The sequence below is a fragment of the Oryzias latipes genome, chromosome 9 (assembly GCF_053564925.1).
Source record: "Oryzias latipes strain Hd-rR chromosome 9, Olatipes_Hd-rR_3.1".
Lineage (NCBI taxonomy): Eukaryota > Metazoa > Chordata > Actinopteri > Beloniformes > Adrianichthyidae > Oryzias > Oryzias latipes.
In genome coordinates this window covers 32,205,055-32,229,874 of record NC_136245.1, presented here as the reverse complement: position 1 = coordinate 32,229,874, position 24,820 = coordinate 32,205,055, and the positions used below count along the sequence as shown (strand labels likewise).

At 39.0% G+C, this 24,820-nt stretch overlaps 1 protein-coding gene across 5 annotated transcripts in view; it reads right to left on the bottom strand.

Moving 5' to 3' along the window:
• The window catches only part of ksr2 (kinase suppressor of ras 2), a 126,355-nt gene that overhangs the window by 50,025 nt on the left and 51,510 nt on the right, over nucleotides 1-24,820 (bottom strand). For 4 of the 5 annotated variants that reach the window (XM_023958217.2, XM_023958216.2, XM_020705590.3 and 1 more), the window contains 6 exons: nucleotides 21,590-21,762; nucleotides 3,907-3,976; nucleotides 3,029-3,112; nucleotides 2,133-2,218; nucleotides 1,307-1,327; nucleotides 950-1,059 (listed from right to left, as the gene is read on the bottom strand). In XM_023958217.2, the coding sequence (XP_023813985.1) occupies nucleotides 950-1,059; nucleotides 1,307-1,327; nucleotides 2,133-2,218; nucleotides 3,029-3,112; nucleotides 3,907-3,976; nucleotides 21,590-21,762 (544 nt within the window). The remainder of the gene's footprint in view (nucleotides 1-949; nucleotides 1,060-1,306; nucleotides 1,328-2,132; nucleotides 2,219-3,028; nucleotides 3,113-3,906; nucleotides 3,977-21,589; nucleotides 21,763-24,820) is intronic. The other variant, XM_078953285.1, reaches the window with a different exon arrangement.

Here is a 24,820-nt window from a genome sequence, read left to right as displayed (position 1 = left end):
ACTGAACCGTGGAATCTCATCAATACAAGCTCCTTTAAACAGTAGTAATAGCACCTCAGCTTAAAGAGCTGCTGTTTTAACATTAATAACAATGACAAAACATATTTTCGATCATTTCATTGTGTTGGCCTTCTACTCTGCTGTTTTCAATTCCAGACTTCTGTGAACCGAGAAACCAAAGTGTTTGTGGATCCTCTGTTCGGTCACAGAACAAGAGTTTCTCGATTTTTCACAAATGTTTTCTTCGTTTCATTGTCACGGATGATGTGGAGTAAAACAGTTCAGAATTGTCTTGTGGACATTTCCAAAAGGTGTACCCCCCCCTCCCAAGATACACAAACCACTTTTAAAGATGATTCTCAATTCTTCAAATTAGAGAACAACCTTTTAAGCCAATAAAGCTCTGGGCGGCTGGTGTTTTCCTGTTTTTTTTTTCAACCTTTTGAAATTAAGATGAAAATCAATAACTAATCTAGCGATGTCCCCAGATGTGTTTTTGCTGTCCATGGCATGATTAAAGCAAGGTTTCCTCCTAACATAAAGCTCCTGCTGCCTCAACTCTCATAGGTTCAAAATGCAACAGGGTTTTGTTTTACTTTTGTTTTGTTGTGAAGGAGAAAATAGAAAAGCTTCTGCTTTAGTGATGGTGTCATCCTGATGTTTGCTTCCACAAATCCTTGTTAAACATGCATGTTTGTTTCACAGCGGGGACTCCTGTGACAAACTTTTCTCCCGAACTGAGCGTCAACTGTGAGAACGGCTTGCTGTAAAATATTCAGCGTACGAATACAAATCCATCTGTGCAAACATCAGCGCTGCTAAAGAGTTTTTCTGGCTGTTTGCTCTTCCCCTGGGAAATACACAGTGACTCATAACCAGCTCCTAAAAATCTGACATGTCAGACAGGTTCCACACTCATCTGAGTTCACGGCTTATTCTTTGTGCTTACCTTGTTGATTTTGTTGGTTTTGGGGAGCGTCTGACTGATGTGCAGGTCTGTGTACCTGAGCGGGTTGTTGATATCACACGGCACTGATTCAGTCCGTACCAGACGAGCTACTGCACAGATAGAAGAAAAAAAAAAGAGCACAAAGGAACAATGAAGCATTGTGGGAAACCGAACAAATGTTGGCACCATGGCAAAACAAAATGCAGTGGGCGCTTTCTCTAACGTCAGAAATGTACAAATCATCTTCTCTACAATGTCTTTCCATTACAAAGCAGAAAAAAGTTTCCTGAAGAAGACTAACAAATGGGTACGCTGTCTTATTAAAGCAGCAGAAGATGTCTAATTAGTGCTCTTTACCTTGAGTCATTCCTTGTTGATCTTATTCAGACGGACGAGAAGGAGCAGAGCAGAGAGAAGAAACAGAGAAACTTTACTTTCAGTGCTGATAATGTCTTCTGTATAGCAATTCATCAAAATAAACAGTATATCATGCTTGAATATTGGTTCATCCGAAGTGGCTTAGCTTTTCAGTTATTTCATTTCCAGGCACAGAAAGGTTTCCTTTTCTAATATATTCTGCATGCTCCGATAAATGAGTAATCATGAGAGCTCATTGTGAAAATGAAAAAGCATTTCTGCTAATCCATTTTAATGGTCAAATTAGATATTTCTAATTGAAATTTGCTACACATTTACTAAAGCACTTTTTGAAAAGGAAATGACAAATACCATTGTCCTTATCATTTGAATTAAGTGACAGAATGAGCGATGTTGAAGAAGAAAAGGAAAAAGCGGTTTGGCTGATTGCTGCTTTTTTTTAAATTTTGAGTCAACAAATGCAGCTTCATTTTGAAAATGAAAAAGCATTCCCGGTATTGACTTTTGTTTTTAATTATTCCGCAGAAATGCTTCCATAAAATGGTTCTGGACTGGGTCTGACTTGAGTCAAACTTGCCTAAATGATATCAACCCTTTAACACCGGAGCTTTCGCTTTGGTGTTAACGCTCTTTAAATTACCGCAACCCTTTAAACGTTTATGCAGTTCATGTAATTCCAAGGAATTTTGAAGTGGATAAAAGCAGTTTAGTGCTGATATACAAAAACTTTGCATTAGTAAAGTGCTTACACAATCAACATAAACAAGTTGATTTAAAAAAAAAAAGCAGCTTTGCGTCATAATACCTCTGAAGGATTCTCTTCCACCTCGCTGTATGATCAGTAAATGGCAAGGCGGGGCTTCTTTGGTGCATTTGTTGTGGCACTTCAGCCTAAGTGCATGCAAAAATACAAAATATAAATAATGAAAATGCTCATTTTCTGATTGTTATTCAACCATGCAGAGCTAAACCTCACTGTAAACCCGAACAGTACAATGAGCACAAAAGTTTTATTATCATAGAACTCAAAAGTAGCAACCAAGTCAATTCAGCTTAAAATCTATGAGCCGATTCAACTTTGACTCGTTATATCTTTATTGGACTAAAACATTTTGAGTAAATGAAACCATTGTGTCAAAACTTAAAAGTAAATAGACGTGATTACATCATTAAGAAATCCTCGACATACTGAATAACAGCGGTTAGTGCTCCTGCCTCAGAAAGGTTCAAGTCCCAGTTGGGGACCACTAACAGTCCACCTTTCTGTGTGGAGTTTGCATGCATCGGATGTCTGGCTTTCTTCACACCACTGGTCTGGCAGGCCCATGACCCACAGGGTAAATAGTTTACATTTAGATAAAGTGTCAACTCAAACATTTTTAGTTCTGATTAACTTGTAATTTTTAAGTAAGATAACTTTAAAAAAAATATGTAATTAGGTTCCTCATAAATTTTGAGTTGACTGAACCTATTCGGGTTTACAGTGCTGTTTTAGAACCAATGCGTTAAGAAAAGGTAAAATCATCAAAATTCAAAAAGTATTCAAGAGCAAAACAGACCAAATTAACTTTTCCGAAAGCAAGACAGCAGCTTCTTTAAGAGAAACACATCTTATATGTTTTTATTTTAACATGCAAGGTCAAATCAGAGTTATTGAAGCTGCAATTTTGGCCTCTTTATTTTAAAAATACTGATACCTACTTGCAATTTTTACACTTTAGTCCAAACAACATTCCCTTTCCACATACTATGCATGTCTGTGACATCCAGTACTTTGTGGAAAACCTGCAAAAAAGACGGAACAAGATTTAAACAGGATTATAACAGAAGGAGTCATTAACATTTATCTGGTCGTGCATCTGTGTATCATGTGTAAAAATGTATTCTGTAAAAAAATTCTCAACATTGTTCCTCAATTATCCTTAATCCGGGTGGAATATTAAAGATCATTCTCCCATCTGAGTCCAACTGCAAGGATAATAGAGGCCTAAAGATGCAGTGTTTGTTTACCTCTCCAATCTTCCTCACCCACTGATTTAATTTTGGCAATTTTCATTTTCTGTCCTGCAGTGAGCTCAACCAAATAAACGTCTTGCCCGTTAATACTGCGGTTCAGACCAAGTCCAAAAGGTTCACGTCAATACAACCCTAATCCTGCATGAGGAGCTTTCAGAGTCTCCAACACTCCAAGCCTCCTTCTTCAGCAAACAAGTCCACGGCGGGATTTCCTGCGAGCACGTTTGTGACTGCTGGCAGCATTTACTGATGCGCCGCCTGGCTAATGACAGGTGACTAATGCTGCCTGACAGAATCCACGTCTCTTTATCAGGCTCCTCCTTTACTTTAAATGAGACATAACTCGCTGCAGCCAAATCCTGCCAACACATTTACTTAATGGAGAGTCAGTTATGAAGTCCCATATCTTCTGAATGAAGAAATTATTTCAATGTCTTTGCAATTTAGAAATTAAATGCAAAAGTTTAAAAATGTGAAAAAGTTCTATTGCATTTACATGGAGCAACCAGCTCTGCAAATTGATGATTGATGAATAATAATAATAATAAAAAAAAAAGATTCACCTGTGTTTTATTGAGTTTCCCAGATCTCTTCGAGGGATCTGTGGGGACCAGCGAGGCACTGAAAGTGTGTCTGGAGACAAAACAGAAAGAAAGATTTTGTCATTGAAATAGTCATCCTGACAGAGCAGCTTTGAGAATCCGCCTAATGTCCTCCAGCTTTCATCAAATGTGACAATTACAGATTCTTTAACAAGAACTTCAATTATCTGCTCTGCGTCAGATTCAAATATTCCAATATCAACACTTTCCAGGTATAAATGTGTTTGTTTAATAAATAAATATGGAATTGCTTGTAGAAGTAATTGACTACTAGTCTGATCACAGACTGAAAACACACACCTGAAAGATGATTTTCTCAGATAAAGCAAACTAACTAACAAACTAACAACTAATAAAGAACTGATTCAAACAAGCAATTGATTTAAATGCACAATTTAGTTGAAAAATCTACAATAAACTGCCTTAAGTTAACCCATTTGGTTCCTTCCATCCATCAATCTTCAGAACCTGATGAATCCTTTTGGAGTCACAAGGTTGCTGGAGCCTACCCAGAGACTGTTGGGCAAAGGTGGGGTACAACTTGAACAGGTTTCCAGTTGTGGCAGGGCCAAACTTACACAAACACCCACACCTAGGGGCAATTTAGAGATACCAATTCATCTATAAAGCATATTTTTGGACTGTGGGAGGAAGCTGGAGAGAGACCACACAGAGGGGTCTTAGCTGGGATTTGAACCATCATATTCTTGTTGTGGGGGAAAGAGTGCTAACCACTATCCCACCAGACCGCCCCCTTTAAAAGTAAAAGAAGGGGATTATATTTTATTAAAGAATATGTTTGGGTAGAAAACAAAAACATGTGGGTAGAACCACAATGAGACAAATGATCCAACAATCTGCAGTTGCTACATTACAGCATGGAGGTAGGAGTGTGATAGTGTGGTAAGGGTAGGGTTGCATGAGAACACAAGGTATCAGGAAGATCATGTTTAAAAGTGGTTTCAATAAAACACGGATCTTTGGAAAATAGTGCCCAACAAGAACATTCTTTTTCTGTAAAAACGTGTTCTTAGAGGAATTTCAGTAGAAAAAACATGGAAAGATCCAAAATTTGTCCATAAATAAAAATAAAAATAAAAAAAGATTATACTTTTTCCATGACTAAAATACTTGACTATCTTGACATCTGAGATCAGGGATAAACCACACAATTGGAATTCTTTTTAAGTTTCAGGTGATTGAAAGCTCACCTTCAATCGGCTAAAACGATTTAACATTTACATTTAGTTGAAAAAATGTGCATTTAATATAAAAAAGGGTATTTTTTTGTTACGGGTGAAAAACTCACTGTAGTCCTCTAAAAAGAATCAAGACATTATCCTCAGTTGTGTTTTTCTGACTTTAAAAAGAATTCCTAAAACATTATGCTTGTCCATTAGTGCACGGAGTGAGCCGGCTGTTACGCTAATGCGTCACCTCTTATTGACAGGTGAGAATGGCGGCCCACACAGCATTAACTGGAAAGGTGGCTGGATGTGGTAATGATAGCATGATAGCACATTGTGCAGTGATTGAATGACAGAACAGAAATCTTTATGTACTGTTGAAAAAAATAACAGGTCAGACATAGAGGTGCAATTTGAAAAATTGTTAGGATTTTATTGGAAATAAAGGCAACGGCTTTCAAATGTGTTTATGCTCATCGTGGTTTTTAGAGAACAGCAGAGTACACCACAAATGTCTTTTAGGAAATTTTCAATTTACAGAAAAACCTGCAAAATGAAACGCCAAAAAAGTGCTGAGATATTTTTCATTGAAAAGTCTAAAGATTTTGACAGCTGATTGTGTTGAGTTGTGCTGCAGACCTTTAATAGACATAGCAACCTCAGTCCAAATCCAGCCGTTTGCTGTTCCTGCTGTTGAGTGATCATACAGGTGTTCTACTTTGGTTGTGTATCTTTCCCACTCACAATATACAATACACATCTTCATACATGGTCTATGAATCGGTACATAAAAGATTCAACTAACTTAGTGGCGATGCGATAGAGTCCAATTCTCTATCTAAATGGACACAATCTAGATGTGTTATTCATAGGGCATTAAGAGTCCCACTCTAATCATCTTTTGATGTAATTTTAAAGCGTACTTTTCTATACGAATAGGATGTTTTTAGCCAGAAATTCAATGTTGTTTTCTATGGACATAGTTTCTGCAGAGCGACAGTAGTTTATTAGAAATTTGCTTCTGATTTGCAGAAAGGACTGTTTGTGTTGAGCAACCCTGCTTCCACTCCCCCTCCCCATTGCTGAGAGCTCTCTGTTCACACTCTCTCCCGCTCGCTTACGCCTCCTCACAACCCCAACCCAATATTACAGATGCAACAAAAATGGCGAGCAGTATCCGAACTATCCAGCCGTGCAGGTTTGTGCCAGATTTCCAGCTCGGAGGAGGAAAAACAAAGATGGTGGATGCATCAGAATGGATCGGAGCAAACAACGAAAGAAAACTTCTAAAACTGAAAAGACAGAAGAGATTCAAGCATTAAAACCTGCATTTTGGGTCTTTTAGACAGTTTTAGTCTTTGTGTCATATTCATTTCAGGTATTCAGGTAATTCAGATATTGTTTTCAGTGCTGTAAAAAACAAAGTTTACATCATTCATTGTGGTTCACTTCCAGCAAATCCTGATTGACCCAACCTGGTGGAAGCTGCTTGTGATTGGACAACTTTTTGTTTGCGTCACATGGACATAAAAAGGTGAATTCTGGAGACAAAAGACAAAGATTAACTTACAAAACAACCAAAAACTGATTATCTATGGCAGGGGTGCTCATTATGTCGATCACAATCGACCGGTCGATCTTCAAGGACAAAAGGGTAGATCACAGCCCAGCAAAGATAAATAACCAAAGAAATAAAAAAGTACTTCTAAAAAATCCATCAGCGAATCAAAATCCTCACCGAGAAGTACAGGAATTGAATGACATGCAGAACGGCCAATCGGACATTCCTCTGATCTACACGTCACTGCCCATGCGTGTTTAAATACTCTGATTGTAAATTCTGTCTGTCATCAGGAAGTCGCCACCTGCCCCACGTCACGTCACGTCACGCCCTCGGCAAAAGACCACTCCGGACACTGGAGTGTTTATGAAGGCCTGGATCACCCCGCGAGCCTCCGCGGTTCCGGCCCGATGGATCCGAACTCAATGAGGTAGCAGTGTTTTACTGTAGCACGCTTTTCTCGAGCGCTTCCCGCGGCGCCAGCCGCACTTTAGAATTGCCCTTCCGCCCCCATTGCACGGTTTACAGCAGAGCATGAAAAACGATAGTCACTGCTTTCTGTTTTTGTAATAAAACGCCTCATCTGTTAATACAAAAGTATTTTGTGTACTCTTACTGTGTAGTTTTTGAATTATTTGTACATTAACAATTTTATGTACAAATAGTTCATAATACTATGTTTTTATTAAACAGTATTTTAGTCTCAAAATACTATATACTGTATATGGAGGTAGAGCTTTGAGACATTCTCATCTCAAAAGTAGCTCACATGCCCAAAAGGTGTGGGCACCCCTGATCTATGGTATTCAACCGATGCTGCTGTTACTCTAACAACTAGATAGATGTTTTTAACACGTTTCTGTATCATGTGATTAAAAGTGATTTAAAAAAGAAAAGCTGGCTTGCCTTTAAAAGGGAATCCGTCTTCGAGTCTACTATATGTAATTTTACACTCGGCCATAATAATGCAGCTGTAAACCTTTATTGTAAAGAACGATTCTTTTCTAGTTCCTGCAGTTTTCTTTTATTTGCTTTCAATCCTAATCATTTCCATCCTAAATTGGAGTTTGAAGCCATTTAAACAGGTATAGGTTTGCAGCAATAAGAAATTCATCAATTCGTCTATTACCTTCACCCTCTTTATCCTAATTATGAATGCAGGGGTTGCTGGAGTCCATCCCAGCTGTCTTTGGGTGGAGGTGGGCTACAGCCCCGCAAAGGTCGCCATCCATCACAGGGCCACAGACACGCCGTTTCAGCACGCTGTCCTGATTCTCTGAGATTCATTACACGCAGCGGATCTCTCACTCGTCAACCTTTCTTCTGGTCACTCGCTGGCAAACACTTGTACGTCGGTACACAACGCCACCATTTTTTGTCCATTTGATGACACACGAGGGGCGCCATGTATCAGTGCCTTCAGAGCTCTTTCAGTGTGTACTGAACACAGAAAAAAGATGCTCTGCTGCTCCAGCCAGCAGGATCTGAAGCTGCTCATTCTGCGCTTTAAAAATCAATAATCAGCTCTTTCTGTCCCGCAGGAGTCCTGGACAGACCAGATTGTTTTGGCAACTTTTTTTAAAAAAATACTGCTCCTTTGAACAGAAATTCTGGCCCAGCCACAAACCCAAAAACGTACCAACATTCCCAGGCACCCCGTCAAAATGAATTTCTGGCTTAGTAAGCAACTCTCCAACTGCCCCCCACCCCAAAAAAAAAAGATGACATCACAGCAGGAGAAACCTTCAACATTTTAAAAAAGGAGGCAAAAATCTCTTATGTGGTTAAAAAAAAATAGTTTAAAATCTGCTAAAAAAAAAAACAAAATACACCCCCGTCTGGGATATCCAAAGGAAGTTTTGGGGGGAGGAATGGGGTTATAAGAAGATTCTTTAAGACAATTGTTAAACAATAAATTATAATTGTGATTGCGTAAGTTAAACCTCTAAGAAGACAAAATAAATATTGGAATAACTTCTCAAAGATAAGTGCAAGGTAACAGAGTGTTTTTCCTACTATGTAAATTTATTCATGAGATTTGGGTTGTTTTAGCGGGAGATGAATTCCTTCAGGACAGAAGTGAGGGGGGGCTTGATGGGTGTCTGTGTGGGAAGATAACAAAACAACTAGAAAAGTGAGACTGTAGATTAAAAATAATGCTAATAAGGATAAGTTATGTGAGGCTATTTTGTCCTTGCATAAAGCTTTCAGCTTTACCTGGAAACAGAGCTTCTTCAGAAAGATTTGTTGTTGTTTTTTAAATCTACCAGTGAATAAAAATTTGCCATTTTTAGGAAATCTAAAAATGTACACCTTGAGAGTGTGGGGAAAAAAATGAAAAAGCTGTATTCATAAGTTTGCAAAGTGGGGGCAAATACTTTTCAACTGCAGTTTTTTTTCCCTTTAATAACCGTATGATTAATTTACTGTGGATCATTTTAGCATCTTTTTATTTGTATTTTTTACGTTTGACGCATGGATTTGCAAACAAAAATGACAAATAGGAATGTATGTAAATACTTTTCTCACACCTGTGAATTAATCTATGACACTGGAAGCTGCGCATTTTATGTATTTGTTAACAGCAACACAAAGCTGTTACTGTGTTTTGTAGGAGGTGGAATCCAAACTTTCGTGCGCCCTTTTAAGGTAGCTTTATTGCCAAAGCCCAATAAGAAATCGACATTGACATATTTAATCTGGGGAGAGGCAAGTCAATTGTGTTAATTATTGGAAGTCTGCTTGTAATCCCCATCTGTTGACATGATAATGTCATTGCTCTGGTCCTGTACACCATTTCCCAGTTCCTGAAACACCCTTCCTCTCCTGCTCTCCCAGCCTCTCCAGGGACTTGGTGCTGAGCCTCTGCACTCCGATGCATTGCTCAATTCCCTTTAATCAGCCCGATAATTTAATAGAAACAGGGAACTGACATCATCTGCTCCTCGTTGGTCTCTGGATACGGACTTACAACTCATCGTCCAAAACTGAGCACAAGTATATCATCAAGTTTAGGTACAGAACGCTGAACGTAAACATCGTCAAACCTTCGCTCAAACGTAATTTGTCATTTATAAAAATGTGTTGAACTCACTTCAGTCAACTAAAAGCATTTTGTCTTGACGTACATTACACCTTCATCTTGCAAAATTAAAACACTTGATCTGCATGGCATCAATAAAGCATGAACGTACATGAATGTAAACATCCAATCACATAAACATTAAGGTGGGCTGAAAAGAAGCTAAATTAGGTTCCTTCATTCGAAGATAAAACAAATCAATCAACTAGTTATACAAAATATTTCATATTCCCTATGTGAGGCACAGAGGTGGTAGTATGATTATAATAATAATGGATTGGATTTATCTGCACTTTTCAAGTCACTCAAAGCGCTTACATTGTGTCCATTATTCATTCCTCATTCATACTTAGTGATGAAACTACTGTTGTAGCCACAGCTGCCCTGGGGCAGACTGACAGAGCCGTGGCTGCCAGTTCGCGCCTACGGCCCCTCTGACCATCACCGTGACCATTCATGCACATTCACACACCAGTGGAGCCACACTGGAGGCAGGGAGGGTGAAGTGTCTTGCCCAAGGACACAACGACAGTTGGCTGGGGGGAGCGGGGATCGAACCGCCAACCCTTCGATCATTGGACGACCCGCTCAACCACCTGAGCCACTGCCGACCCGATGATGGTTTGCTTGTATAGCTGGCATTATTGTAGAATGAATATTAAAAAAAAAAAACATTGGCCACAAAACAAACCTTCAGCTGAAGAAAGATGATTAGAATCTTTTAGACTGACTATACACTTTATGCTTTCTACTGATCAAAATAATTCTTAGAAGGTAATAATGCGCAACATTTAATCAACTAACTCTCTCTGCATGGACCAGTCTAAAGTTTTTGTCTCTGATTCTTAAAGCTGAGACATTTTAATTAGATAAAGCATAAAAACACATCAGAGCGTCTGCAACAATATTTTAAAATCTCGCAGACAGAGGATAAACTCTGTGTGTGAAATATTCAGAAAGATGCCGTGATGTGCGATGAAGTAAAACCTTTATTTTAAAAGTTACCAAACCCGTTCGTTTGATATTTGCGGCATTGGGTTGAAACTTATTGGTTCTGGAAAAAGTCCGATAACAGGCGGACCAAGCTATTTAAAAAATGGATTTTAGTTTCTTAAAATACCAGAATTTGCACTGGGAGTATAAAGTAAAAATGTTTAAACTCTCAGTATTAGATTAGCCTTTTTCCATTGTTTCAGTCAAACAGATGAGTGTATACTTGATTACTTATCCTTATTCAAAGTAAAGTACTGTTTTTGGTCATTATTGCTTCTGGCAAATCTGAATACATTTTTTTCTTTTAAGTTCAGGCAGAAAATTAAAAGCCAAATGTGTTTGGATTAATTTAAAAACGACACAAATCTTTTGCTAAGTCCTAAATGAACTGTATTTACATTTTTTGAAAGCTAAAGTCTCATCATTTCCAAACATGTTCAATGAATATATATATAGATCAATTGTAATTGCACATTATTTTTAAACAATGTCTTTAACATAACATATTTGTTTATCTTAAAACTATACAGCATTGTGTTCAATTATACGTTCCCATATTAGTATGGGGCCTTTTTGAGCTTTTTCTGTCTTTTTTACAATTTTTTTATTAATTAATCTTCAAAGCTGTTTTTACAGCAGTGCTTAATATATTTCTATTTTAACAGATACTTTTTTCATTATATGACAATCATTCCACAATCAACCTGAAAATACAAAAATACTAAATTCTAAGTAGTAAATTGGGCCATTTATATTTTAAATAAATAAATAAATAAGACATAACAATTGTTTTAAAATAAAAATAAAAAGAGACCAAATTTAAATGTATAAATCCCAAAATGAAGCAAAGACAAAGTCAAAACTTGTCCTAAGGATTTCTTCCAGAGGGCATCATAACTTTTGTTTGTCTTAAATAAAAGCTAAAAAGTGTTTTTAAACCTTTGCACCAGATTTTATATGAAAACCATATTAATGGGGGTGGTCTTACATTAAACATGTAAACAGCCAACGTGATTGTCAAATGGACCGATGAGTTCAGACACTACTGCGGTTGATGCCTATGAATCTGTTTTAATAAACTTTTGTCAATAAAATAATTTAGTAAAAAGTCACATTTCTACGCGCTATGTGCTATCAGTGTTATATAAAAGAAACAGGCGGTATTATAATCCAAAAACTATAAATTCCTGGAACATTTTAATATTCAAACAACAGAAAAAGCGTTTGCGCGTGTGGCTCTGAGAAACCTCAGGGCGCCAGACGGCAGCATCATCCTACATCATCTCCGATCGGCCTCAACCTAATTAAACTGTGGCCTTCCTCCCTCTGCCTCCTCCACTGGCCTCTTACGTGCCATGCACAGTTGAGGAGACGTTTGTGGCAGTTCATGCTCATTTTTGTGTGGGATCAAAGGAGAAGTGCAAAGAAAATGGAGCACATGTTTCAGTCTGTATATTTGAGCTAAATGGGCTGAGGCGTCTCCGCGTTTGCTGAAGGATAGAAAGAAGCGAAGAAGCCTGTTTAAAGCCAAATATAGTTTATCTTGACGTTAGACGAGATGCGTCACAACTCCTGATTGACTGAGCATTCCTGTTTTTTCCCAGAGGAGAAAGTTACCTCCAGTGAAAGAAAGGAAAAACAACAAACCTAAACCATATGCTAACCACGGCTCCAAAACTGTCATCATCTCACAGTTTAATCGCCCACACCTGCTCTCATCAATCGCATAACCATCAAGGTTGTGCAGCTCAGTCTGCGGAGAGGAACCCACACGAATGTCTGGCTGCTCCATGCAATCAACAGTAGACGTGTGACTGGCGTACCATGTTGACATAATGACAAATAAGATGACCAAGAATGAAAAAAAAAAACATGCTAAATAACAGAATTAATTAGAAGTAGATTTACCAAAACAAAAGTGGACTGTGCGGTGTAGACCACAACAGCATTTAAGAAAAGAAAATATTCGTTTCAGTATTATTCTTAGCCCGAATGTATATGAAAACAAAAACAAAAAAGGATGCAACAGTTTTTCAGTGTAAACTCTAGAATTTGTCTCAGGCAAACTGAGATGATTTCATTTTACAGTTTGCCTGTGAGAAAAAAAAAAGAAAGAAGAGACAAAGCCAGGATGCACAGTTGCCATGGTAACTGTTGCACGCTGCTCAGCCTTTTTTTTGGAGAATACCGTGCTGTCATCTTTGACAAGCGAGAACACGCGCCCTTTACAAATGACAGAAAAACAAACAATGCCAAAAAATAAATTTAAAAAGAGGACATCTTTGAAGAAACAAGTATCTTTAGACAGTAGTAAGCATTGTGGGAGTCCTCAGTGTGCCGATGGAGCACAGGAGGGAGGGAATGGCAGAACAGATGATGCCTGAAGGCCTCGTGGCTCTAAAGGAACTTACTCAATTGGGGATTTGAAGCAGCCTGGAGCCAGAAGTGACCAATGAGAAGAGCAGGTTTCAGTAATGACGCACTGGAGGCGTCAGGACACAAACCGGCAGAACGACGAGGTGGTTGGTTTGGGATAAGAACTTGTAGAAAGCCAACATGGTCAAACAGATACAGCGGCAAGCAGGTGTAGCCTCTCGCTCAGCAACCCTTCAACACGCGGAGTAGCTGAGGATCAAAGGCCAACACTGCGATCAGTGAACAACCCCTGAGTCATGAACACAAGTCCAACTGGAGCCACGAATAGAATTTCAACATCTGTGATTCATGACTTTAGTTAAAAGTGACATTTTATAGATTTTAATTTTTAAAGACCGACTGAAATTTGGAATTTTAACATAGTCTTGTGGATTTTTTCAGATGATAGAGGACATATCTAAAGAAAATTAAGCTTAAAATACAATTTCTTAGTTTTGCGAATGTCTTTGAAAAATGGTTGATGGATGGCTTCAACATTGCTCACCATTTTTGTGGCAGCAGTAATTTTTGGTTGGGGGGGAGGGGCTGTAATCTGGCAGAAGAGAGTGTAAACAGGGAGCTCTCAGCAACATGAAAAGGTAAGTGGGGGTGGGGTTGCTCCGCACCAACGGTCCTGCCCACAACTTATAGACGAATTTCTAATAAACTCCTGCCGCTCTGCAGAAACTATGTCCTAGGGAATGACACAGGACTTTTAATTTAGCATAAAAACGGCATAATCATAATTAAAAGACCACTGGGAGCGCTTTGGATCAGAGTGGTATTTTACAGAAACAAAACACTTTTTGATCTTTTGTGCTGCAGGAACTTGTGTTTGTTCCACATTTCTTTACAGCTTTATCTGATTTCAGAGACATTTAAAGTTTGTTTTAGGTCACAAAGCAGTCAAATGTGAAGCTGGTATTTGACTGGGTCACTCCAGAACTTTGTATTTATTATTGCTCTGCAACTGAACGTAATGGCTCTCAAGCCTGAAGTCGTGACCTGATTGGTCAACTTTTTCTTCTGGACTTTCAAATACACATCGGTATAATGTTACCCACACCATGACACTACCACCTCCATGTCTGAGTGCTGCTTCCATCTTCTTTGTAACTTCAATAATTGTCTGTCTCTCTTGAAAAGGTTTTCTACAGTTTCTCTGTATGAGGACAAAAACGTCCACTCTATTTCTTTGGAGTCCTAAAGCTGTAGAAACGTCTTCATAACGTTTTTAGTCAAGCATGGCAGCAACTTTGATTCTAAACTTATTGAATTTACTCAAACGCAAACTTGAATTGGTAAAGCTGCAATTTTAATTATCATTATTAGGGATTATTTAGTACAGGCTGCACAGGGGTGCAGTGTTTAGCACTCTCACCACACAGCAAAAAGTCTGAAGTTCAAATCACAGCTGGGACCTTTCTGTGTGGAGTTCGCATATTCTCCTCGTGCGTTTTCTCCGCAGACTCCAGTTTCCTCCTACAGTCCAAAAACATGCTTCATAGATGTTTCTGAATTGTTCCTTGGTGTGGGTGTGTTGTAATGGCAACCTGTCCAGACTGACCCAATACTTCACCCAATACTAGCTGGGATAGGCTCCAGCAGCCCTGTTACAGCGAAAATGGAAGGATAGATTTCATGGTCTGGCACCTTTAACGCCCAATTTTGACAAATCAGAACCATATTCAAAAGTCAACTTATGCAGTTATTCAATTCTTACTTCATTAATTATTTAGATAAATTTATTTTTCACTAAAATAAACTTTTTTGTATTTGAATAAATGCTATAAAAAAAAGAAAGTAAAAGTATAAATTGATTAGGGCTGTGTTTTAAAGATTAATTGATCGTCAAATAGATTTTTAATTGAAAAATCAATTCTGTTTCATCAAATCTGTAAAGCAATTTTACTTCAAAGATTCTTTTTGTGTTTTTTAGGCAACAAACAGTTTTTAGTTAAGTTAACATGCTAGAATTAACTGTATAATTTTACATATCAGATGTTCCCATTCCTTTAGTTTGTTATGAGAACAATGTTTTTCGTAACTGAAACAATAAAATCAATAATTGTTTTGAAGTGATTCACTTTTAAGGTTGAATTTGGTTAAGAAGAAGTTGGTTTATCCTTTTAGCCAAAGTACTTAGCTGTAAAATTTAGAGTTAAAAAATATTTAGCCATTTTTCAAGGCTTTATTAAAGTGTAAACCTAAACTTTACAGTAATCTGCATCATCTGGTTTCAGGGGTCTCCAGTCACATTGCAGCATCTCCCCCGCCCCCAAAGACCGTCTCTTGCCCTCATGAAATCATCTGCAAGAAGTTTTTTTTCTCTTAAAAGTAATTTCAAATGTGATCAGAAAGGATGTTGGGTGTGAGAAATCAATTCCAGCGAACTGCAGTGGTGATCTCGATGAGAAACGGAGCCTGTGATGAGCTCGAAAACAATCAGTGTTAGCAAAAATTGATCAGCCTGTATCTTCATTTACAAGTGTTTATGAGCCCAGCTTCAGGGTTTCATCAGCTGGACTGAGCGCTTGATGAGAGAGCTCTGGACCAGACGAGGAGTAAATTAAGTCCTAATTGCCAAATCTTTACCATCTGGACAGCAGTTTTTCTTTGGTGGTGGTGGGATGCTGAGGGGAGAAAAGCAATAACGAGCTACCTCATCAGCTCCTTCTGAACAAGACTGGTTTCCTAATTAAACTGCCAGCACTCAATAAGCAAGAAAACCACCAAAAATTAAGACAAATATATGTTTATGGCTTCATAGAGCAGCATACTTGAGTGCATGACGAGCCTTTACCTGGTTAATAGGTTAATTGATGCTAGTCCTTTCACTATTTTTACTTGTACTGCTTTTTCCAGTATTTAAAAAGATATTATTTTTATGCCAGTTCTCAGAGAGACCTCCATTGTGCCACCACATTTGGTTGCTAGGCGCCCTGTGATGCAACTGCAAATTATCTACGCAAGGTTAAGGAGAGCGGATGACGTCACCGGAACACATGTGGAAGTATAAAAGGGTTAGAGAGTCGTGCACAAAGCGTTTCAAGAACATTTAAGCCATTTATATCCACAAGCACACACTTGCAGACTCCCACACTCCCCCTCTATCATTCTCCATCTCAAACATGCACACATTCGGAGCAGGTGTGTGAGTTGGTGGAGTGCCAGGACCGCGGCTGGATCTCCAAGTGGACACAAGGCATCGGCGCGTCTGTCAAACCCCGCTGTGTGGGCTCCAACACCCAGAGAGGCGCAGGAGCTGAGCTGCACGTGCACGGCTGCATCCCAGAGGCCGAAGAAACATTTCAGATTGGACTAATGATGATTTATTGCAACACCTGAAGCAGGAGGGAAGTGCACTAAACTTTTGAGTTTAGTCAGGGGAGAAGAAACTCAAAAGTTAAAAAAAATCTTCGAAGATCTGTTAAATTTCTGTTCAAATCTACCAGCAAAATTAAGTTTAAAATGAGTCCACCGCCACAAAAAAAAAAATCAGCATTATCTGAAAAGTAGGGTAACAATTGATCAATGAAATGATTTATATTCCTAAATTCTATCCAGATCGATCTCTCGAATAGAACTATACCATTATAAAATTGTTTCAAATTGAAATAAATCTATTACATCGATATTGGTAATTACCATTTGGATTGAGGTACATCCCAACATCACGGATTTCATAAAAGTTTGAAACTATTGCATCTAAAGTACAAATCACAGTGTTAAAATAATTGAAGTCAAATTAAAGTTGAGGGAACTCAAAGATACATTTGAGAAAAGTGCCTGCAAACTTGAAAAAAAGCTAATTAAAACCTTGTTTGTGTAAAAGAGAGAGACTCCTCTGCAGCTACACCTGCACAATTATGGGCTTCATTATAGGAAAACCTTTCCTGTGTCCCGGCATCAGCCTCTATACTTTGCAAATTAACATCTAAACAAGACTGATGCACTCTGGGAAAAAGTCCTGACAACTGATTAAGCCGAAAGTGAAGCTTTTGGCAGCAATGATGTGAAGAGGAAAAAGGAGCAGGACTTAATGAGAACAGCTCATCAAATACTGAGCCTGGGAGTGTCACTGCTCCTTTGACTTCTAGTTGCACTGGGTTGCAAAGTGAAATGTTGCGGGGAAAAGGAAATATTTGATGAATTACTAACAATTTGGAAGCAAACCCTGGAGCGCAAACTACAAATATGGACAGAAAATGTTGGTTATAAATTAAATCAAACCCACTAAAACAAAATAAGGTGGACAAAGGCTGAAAATGTCACCATGTTAAACTCAGACGTGTCCTTTCATCGGCATCACGGGTGTCTTCAAACCTGTAATCAGTCAGTCAGTTTAAAGGTGACTACAGCTGTGTTCCACACAATGGACCACAGATAGAAAAAAGCATCTCAGGAGATTGGAAAAAAATAAAATAAATAAAAACAGCGAACAGCAGGTTCACGGGAAAGGCTGTGAGAGCATCTCCAAGCAGCGAAGATGAACACATGGAGAATAGAAATGTAAACTGAGGAGACCTGCAGTGATAAACTCTTAGCTCAAAGTTCATCAATCAGATCACAAACTTCCTTGGCTGTCGGAGTCGAAAGAGGACGCTACTGTTGAAAGCAAAAAAAAAAAAAAAAAAGCAAGTCTCGAAATTGCTGTGAGATTATCCTTTAGAAAAATGAGACAAAACTGGAACTTTTCTCATCATCTGTAAAAGTTTCAAACATTAGATGCTTCCATGTCCATTTTATATGGAAAAAAAAAGAAAAAAAATTCAATTCCATATATCTCAGGCCTGTCTGAAAAACTTAAAAGGATTGGTTCATCCAAAGGACAAAATTCCCAGCTACAAACAGAGTAATGTTGTGTACTCTATCCACTGCAAAGAGAACTGCAATGAACAGTATATAGGAGAAACCAAACAACCTCTACACAAGCGGCTTTACCAACATCGCAGAGCCAACCCAAGTGGACCTGAGTCTGCAGTGCATCTCCACCTGAAGGCCACAAACCACTCTTTTGAGGACAGTGAAGTCCGAATTCTAGCCAGAGAGAAAGGATGGTTTGAGCGAGGAGTGAAAGAAGCCATCTTTGTCAAGAAGGATAAACCTTCTCGTAATAAGAATGGTGGTCTCAGGTTTATTCTTCCATCCATCTACGGCAGTGTTTTGATGACTAAACAAACCAAACCAGTTCCACCTGGGTCGTTAATAGCTGAAAGAGATGACCAGTTTGGGGAGGGGGTCACTGCTCCCCAACCCCCAGCTGAGGACAAAGGACTCTTAACGACCCGAAACCATGTAGGCTAAGTCGACAAAACCATCCAGTTTCAGGTCTGACTCCTCCCCCATGAGCGCATATATATAACAGCTCTTAGACCAGCTAATTCAGAATTGACAAAGCCTCTTGGATAAGAGGCGAAACGTCTTCTAACTTTAAAAAACCAAGTCCAGATGACATCCCCTAAACCTACTACAATGGAACCAACCTGGATGAATGAGAGTCTTCATAGACAAAACAAGAAGTGGTTAAAAACTTTGAAAAATGCAAAATCTCGTGGTGGTTTTGTTTCCAAACTTCCAAATTACCGGTACTTCATTGGTCATGGACTACAGCATACATTTAAATGGTATAATAATAATCATTTTATTCCCTTCTTTCTCTTCCCCTCTCGGGCAAAAATGCCAAAGTGGAAGCGAGCGAAAGTTTTGCTGTACTTCACAGCAAAGGAATCAGAGACCTGATGGCGTGTACAATACTCCAAAAAAAGACCAACGCCATGGCGATGAGCGGTCTTTCCTTCAGCATGTGTTAGAAAAGGAAGTGAAGACTGTCAGAAAGAATAAAATAAAGCACTTCAGGCCCAGTCCAGTGCTGTGCGGCTCTGCTTCATCACACTTCACTCTGGAGAACCCATCAACAATTTTCTTCAGGGCTTTTAAAGTTAATTGAAGAAATTCCGTTTCTGTTTGTACCTTTTGGGGAAGCAGCAATTAGCAGAAGCCAAATCATAAAAATAAAATAAAGAAATGAAAATAAAAACTAAAAACAGCGAGGACCAAATTTGACCTCGTGGGTTAACCAAGGTCAAATCTATTTTTTGAAGCATCGTTTTGAGCATTAAAAAAGAAACCATTAGAAAAACAAATCAGTAGCAGCAACTATTAAAATCCAAACAGTACCTATCCCTAGTAGATGGTCAGACCTGCTATTTCCGTATTTTCTGAAAAATGGGACAAATTTGTGAATCAATTGTAAATTTTCCGATTCTTGAAGATGAAAAACCAACCAACATCATGACACTACCACCACCGTGTTGATTGTTCTGATCTTTTCCTGAAATGCGCCAACAGAACTTTAATCAGAATATTTTAACGAGTCCTTGTATTCCTTTTTGTCACCAGTGTCTTTCTCCATGAACATTCAGGCATCTGTCATTCTGTTAAAAAATAATGAAATTCATGCAAAATGTCTGTTGCACTGAATTTTCCCAACAATGACACAGAAAAGTCCCGTGTCTGGGCTGCGAGCTTCATCTGTCAGCAGTGACAGAAAAACACAGCGATCCACACAGTGACTGTCCCAAACAGTAATCTGCTGCTCGCTCCACTGTAAGCTGGATAATGCTCTTTCATACAGAGTTTTTGATGAGCGACTTCGAGCGCAGCCAAGGAGCTGTCAGACAGGCTCACTCTCACGGCACAGAGTCGAAAAAAGCATGTGTGAGGTCTTTGAAGAGCAAATCACTCAGGACTGGATGGAAAATCTGCCACATGAGCGTGATTCATCGAGATCTACACAAAAGTCAAAATCCATCAGAACATCTGCAGACTTGAAAGCAACAATCTTCATTCCCCCAAAAATAAAGGAGCGAGGATATGCTGGTGTGGTGTTTTTCTGAAGTGTGATCATATCATTTCAGCAGACAAACATCCTGGAGTCTGAGGACGGAGCTGCCGGCTCGGCTTTGACGAGGGCCTCTGACTCAACTTCAACAGACAGCGTGTGGTCTCAGTCGGCCCGGCGGTCTCGTGGATCCTCTGTGTTTTCTTTCATGCGACGGACGGGGATGAGTGTTAATGCCGTTGGCTGAAGGGCCCTGACGTACGGCACTCACATCCTAAACATAGACGCGGACATATATTTATCCTGGCTGACCGGGTGAACGCTGGCGCACAGAGTCATGCAAGCGTTTACACACAAACTCGCTTTGCTAAAATAAGAACCCCAGAAAGCGTCTGTTTGCCTTTACTCATCGCTTAGTGACTGATCAGCTGCTCAGAAAATACACGTCTTTTATCATTTCTACCATTTTTGGGGTTTTCACGGCTCAAGACGGAATAAGAAAAAGCTCAAAATTGTCATGAATGATCTTTTTTAGGTTTTCTTCTGTAGTTACTTTGACTTTTTTTTGCTTTTATTTAAGCTCCAAACTAAAAAATAGCTGTAATGTTTAAGATTTGACTTCCATCATTTAGGCTTTGATGCTTTGTTCGTCATCTTTAGAGCTCAGTCTATTTCTGGTTTCTTCAGAACAACATAACTTTTTTGGGGGCAGTTTTTTCAATCAAGAAAAAGTTGTCTTTAGGTCAAAGAGAAGCAATACCTTCAGCAGGTAGCAACAGGCTCCAACAAAGCCAATTACACAGATTCTAATCATCAAAGTGACTTTTTTTGTTGTTTCTTTTTATTTATTTTGATCTGCTGATGAAAAAATTACCAGCCTTAGTAAAACAAGAAACACAAAAGGTAAGCAGACAAAACTTCAAAGTTAACCTCAACAATTGATTTGGAACAGCTCGTCTGACACTTAAAAGATGATGATCTTTCTTTAAATAAAATAAATGCTTATAACCTGTTTGAGGGTTAAATCTCATTGGAGTTGCGTGCGCATCTCCTATCTGCAACATTAGGAAAACACATGTAAAGTAGCAGAAAGCAGCTCTTCACCCAAACTTTACTCCTTTGATTGCTTATTTTCTGCCTTTAGCTTTGCTTCAGGAATATATTGAGATGGGATGAGTAATTATTGCACGTCATGCCTCTGCCAGCAGATATGCATGCCGGCGCCCTACATACCAGTCAATTGTCTCCGTAAACAGGAGTGAAGGCCATGCATCACTCCTTTTTCTCTGACAACACTTCCATTACCGTCTATTTCCCCGCTCCCCCCGTCTCCTCAGCCTAATGGCTTCTGCAGGTCGCCCATAATGCGTTAGCCAATAAGGCTGCCAGTGTGCGGCAGCACGCCTCCTCCAGCCATTACAGCAAAGCCGTCATTCTCACATGTTGCATTTCCAATACAGCTGCACTCCAGGCAAGATCTGCATTCAAAGCCTCCATGAAAATGTGCAAAACGGGTTTGAAACCGGCCACCAGTCTGTTTATTGTCTGAGCATGTCACTTACTTGCAGAGGGCGTTTCAGCGTGGACAGGAGGTGTAGAAGGGATGAAAGTGGGGAAGAAGAAGGATCGCAGAGAGCGTTCGGTGTGGAGGGGTGAGCGCTGCGTGGGCAGATTCTCACAGCTGCCCACGCTGCTGTGGATTTTAAGGTTCAACGGCTTCGTCTTCTTCTTGGCTCTAAGAAAAAAAAACAAGACGAGAAGATAGAAATCATAAACAGTTGTTCTAACACGTGGAATTGGACGCACTTGAGCAAAAGCACTTTCAGTACTTCCAGTGCACTTTTTTTTTTGTTTTTCGGTAAACTCTCTCTGCTTCTGCCAGTAACATTATTATTCTCCCCACCTACACACAGTGCAAACAGCACAGCCCAATGCAACAAGTGCACTTTCTTGGAGGGAAATTAAAACCACAGCGGAGAGAAAAACAAGCAGAGAGAGACACATCAAAGAAAATGGAAGAAAACTACAGTAGAAGTTTAAATCAATTTCTAACACATCCCGTTACTTGTATGTTTAAAATATTCCTCTTTCACCGCAAACACAAAAAATATGATACCATATAAAATACTCTCCCCCCAAGAAACTGTTTGACAAAAAAAAAGGAGGAATGCTGAAAGACTTATGAAAACCCACATCACACAGCGCTAAAGAGGTAACAGCAGATGAGAAACAGTCTCTGACACGCTGGAGTCTGAAAGGGTCATGAAGACATTTCTGCAGCTGTGAGACTCTAAAGAACCACAGAGATCCATCACGCACACACGGAGAAAACTGCGGAGAACTTTAAGAACGAGCGACCAAAATGGGTCCGGGAACAGCAGGAGGACTCATCCAGGGGGTCATGAAGAAAGCAGAAGATGGCAGAGGGAAAGAAATGCAGGCCTTACTGAAGTCTGTTCATGTTGGAGTTAATGATTTAACAAATACTACGGATCCATGAAAGACCCACCGTGATGATAATGGGGTTTTAAACCTGTTCTTGTGGACTTTTTCTGATGATGGAGAACATATATTAAGAAAATGTAGCTGAAAATTGAATTTGAGTTGGGGTTTTTTTTTTTCAAAGCAAATCATTGAAATAGGGGAGTGAAAGGGTGGGCAGGGTAGCTCTACGCCAACGTTCCCCCCAAAACTCAGACGAGAATTTCTGATGAACTCCCGCCCCTCTGCAGAATCTATGTCCTAGAAAACAACACAGTTTTTTGGGGATTGTGTCTAAAAATGGCATAATCAATATCAAAAGGCGACTGTAAACGCGATGAAAATAGACCAACAGATGATGGGAGTGGGACTTTAAAGAGTTCAAGCACTAATATTCTGAATTTCTGATATTTCTTTCTAAAGGAAATCGGTTCTGCTCCATTTGGACTCTACAGGGATAGAACAATAGAAACATGGCCGTGGTAGTGTGATAGTGTGGGTAGTTTCAGGTCCTTTATGATATAATATTGATGACAGAATCATAAATAGAAACTCCCAAAGGAAAAATATCAATAACCAGTTCATGACCTCCAGCTGAAAAGCCTCAGCACACTGCAAACCACTGAGACTTGCAAAGACTTCAAACCTTGTTTTCAGACGTTCTACAGTGTCAAAAAGCTTTTCTCAAAATCATTACAGTTCAGAATTTTCAGTCTCATTAAGAGCTAGGATCTATAAATAAGGTAATTATTTTTTAAATGAGCCAAAAATTACTTTATATTCTTTACAACACCAAAACTCAATTTAACACTCAAAAAACCTCAAATTGCCTGTGTTAAAGAAATTTGTTAATGAGAAATCTAACTATTTTATTACAAAAATTACTGCAAAACATGCACTAGCCCTATTAAACCTCTCAGACAGTTAACATTGACAACAATTTTTTCAAATGTAAGATCTTCTTGTCAAATAAAACTGACTTGGACGGAACATGTTACTAGTTTAAAGAGGTTCTTCTTAAGGTTAATGTTCTGTTCGTATTTTAAGGCTACTTCTTTCTGCAGTGATCCGCAAACACAGCTGCATTTTCATGAAAAATTCATAAAATGAAGGCTTTGAAAAAACATCATCGTGATCTTAGACAGCCATTCTGAGTCTTAACAATTCTGCAAACACCAGAAAAACCAAGTTTATTTTTACTGAAATATTGGCGTTTTCATGACTGATTTCAATACTTTGTGTGTGACAGATTGATCTATTAGGCTTTTTCTTGGCATAAAAACCAACAAGTTTACCTTGAATTTATAACAGGTTTTCTGTCAAATGAGAAAGTTGATGTTTAAATAGAATTTACTAGATGTTGACATAAGCGAAGCAGCTCGTAACACCTGAATGGTGGCACACCTTCAGTTTATGACCACGGTCATTGCTCGCTTATTTCCTTCCTTTTTCACTCAAAACAAGCGGCGCGGTGGAGCCAGAGGCCGCGTGTACAAAGCGAGATTAGTGGATTATCCGCCCGCCTTCGGTATTTACTCAGGTTTTTCCTGCAGCTCCGAGCTGACAAAGTTTTAAGAGGGGCAGGTTGTCATGGTAACCAGCACTGCACAGACCACCTGTTCCAGAAAGGTTAACTTCAGAGAATCAGCTACACCTCCGCCAAAAATGTATTTTTTTAAAGCGTGCATAAAAAAAATAAAAAAATTAAAAATAAAAAGCAGAGTTCCTGCAGATTTCTAAAGCCATTGTGTTTTATATTATCTCAGGATAATGGGGTGACATTGAGGAGGATAATTGGAAATGAACAGTACAACCTTCACTGTCCTTCATGAACAAAATAATTCACACTGTTAATTAGCTCTCAGTTATTATATATGCTAATTTTTAATCGCATTTTTCTCTTTTCTAACAAGGTTCACGCTCACAAAATACCTTTCTTATCGTGAGTCATAAAACGGTAAATTAACTCATCCTGAACTAAGCACATTTGTGCACGCCATTCGATTATTCCATCTTTAACTTCACAACTGTTCCATCTTCACTTCTTAAGTTTCACACTTTTCCGTTATTACTGGCAGTCAGTTAAAGCTGCTCCTGGTCATCTGAGCAAAGGAAACTAAATCGATGAATCTTCCTCTTTCTGGTAAAGTTCTGTAAACTTTCCTTTGACCTGGAATGTTAAAATTAGAGATAAAGTAGTGTTTTTGTTGGATGAACAACGTCTCATCTTCATCGCCGCAGAGGCAGCCTGTTCGCAGGATTCCCTCAGCATCCAGGTGAGCCTGGTTTCTAATTTTTTTCTTTAATGTTGT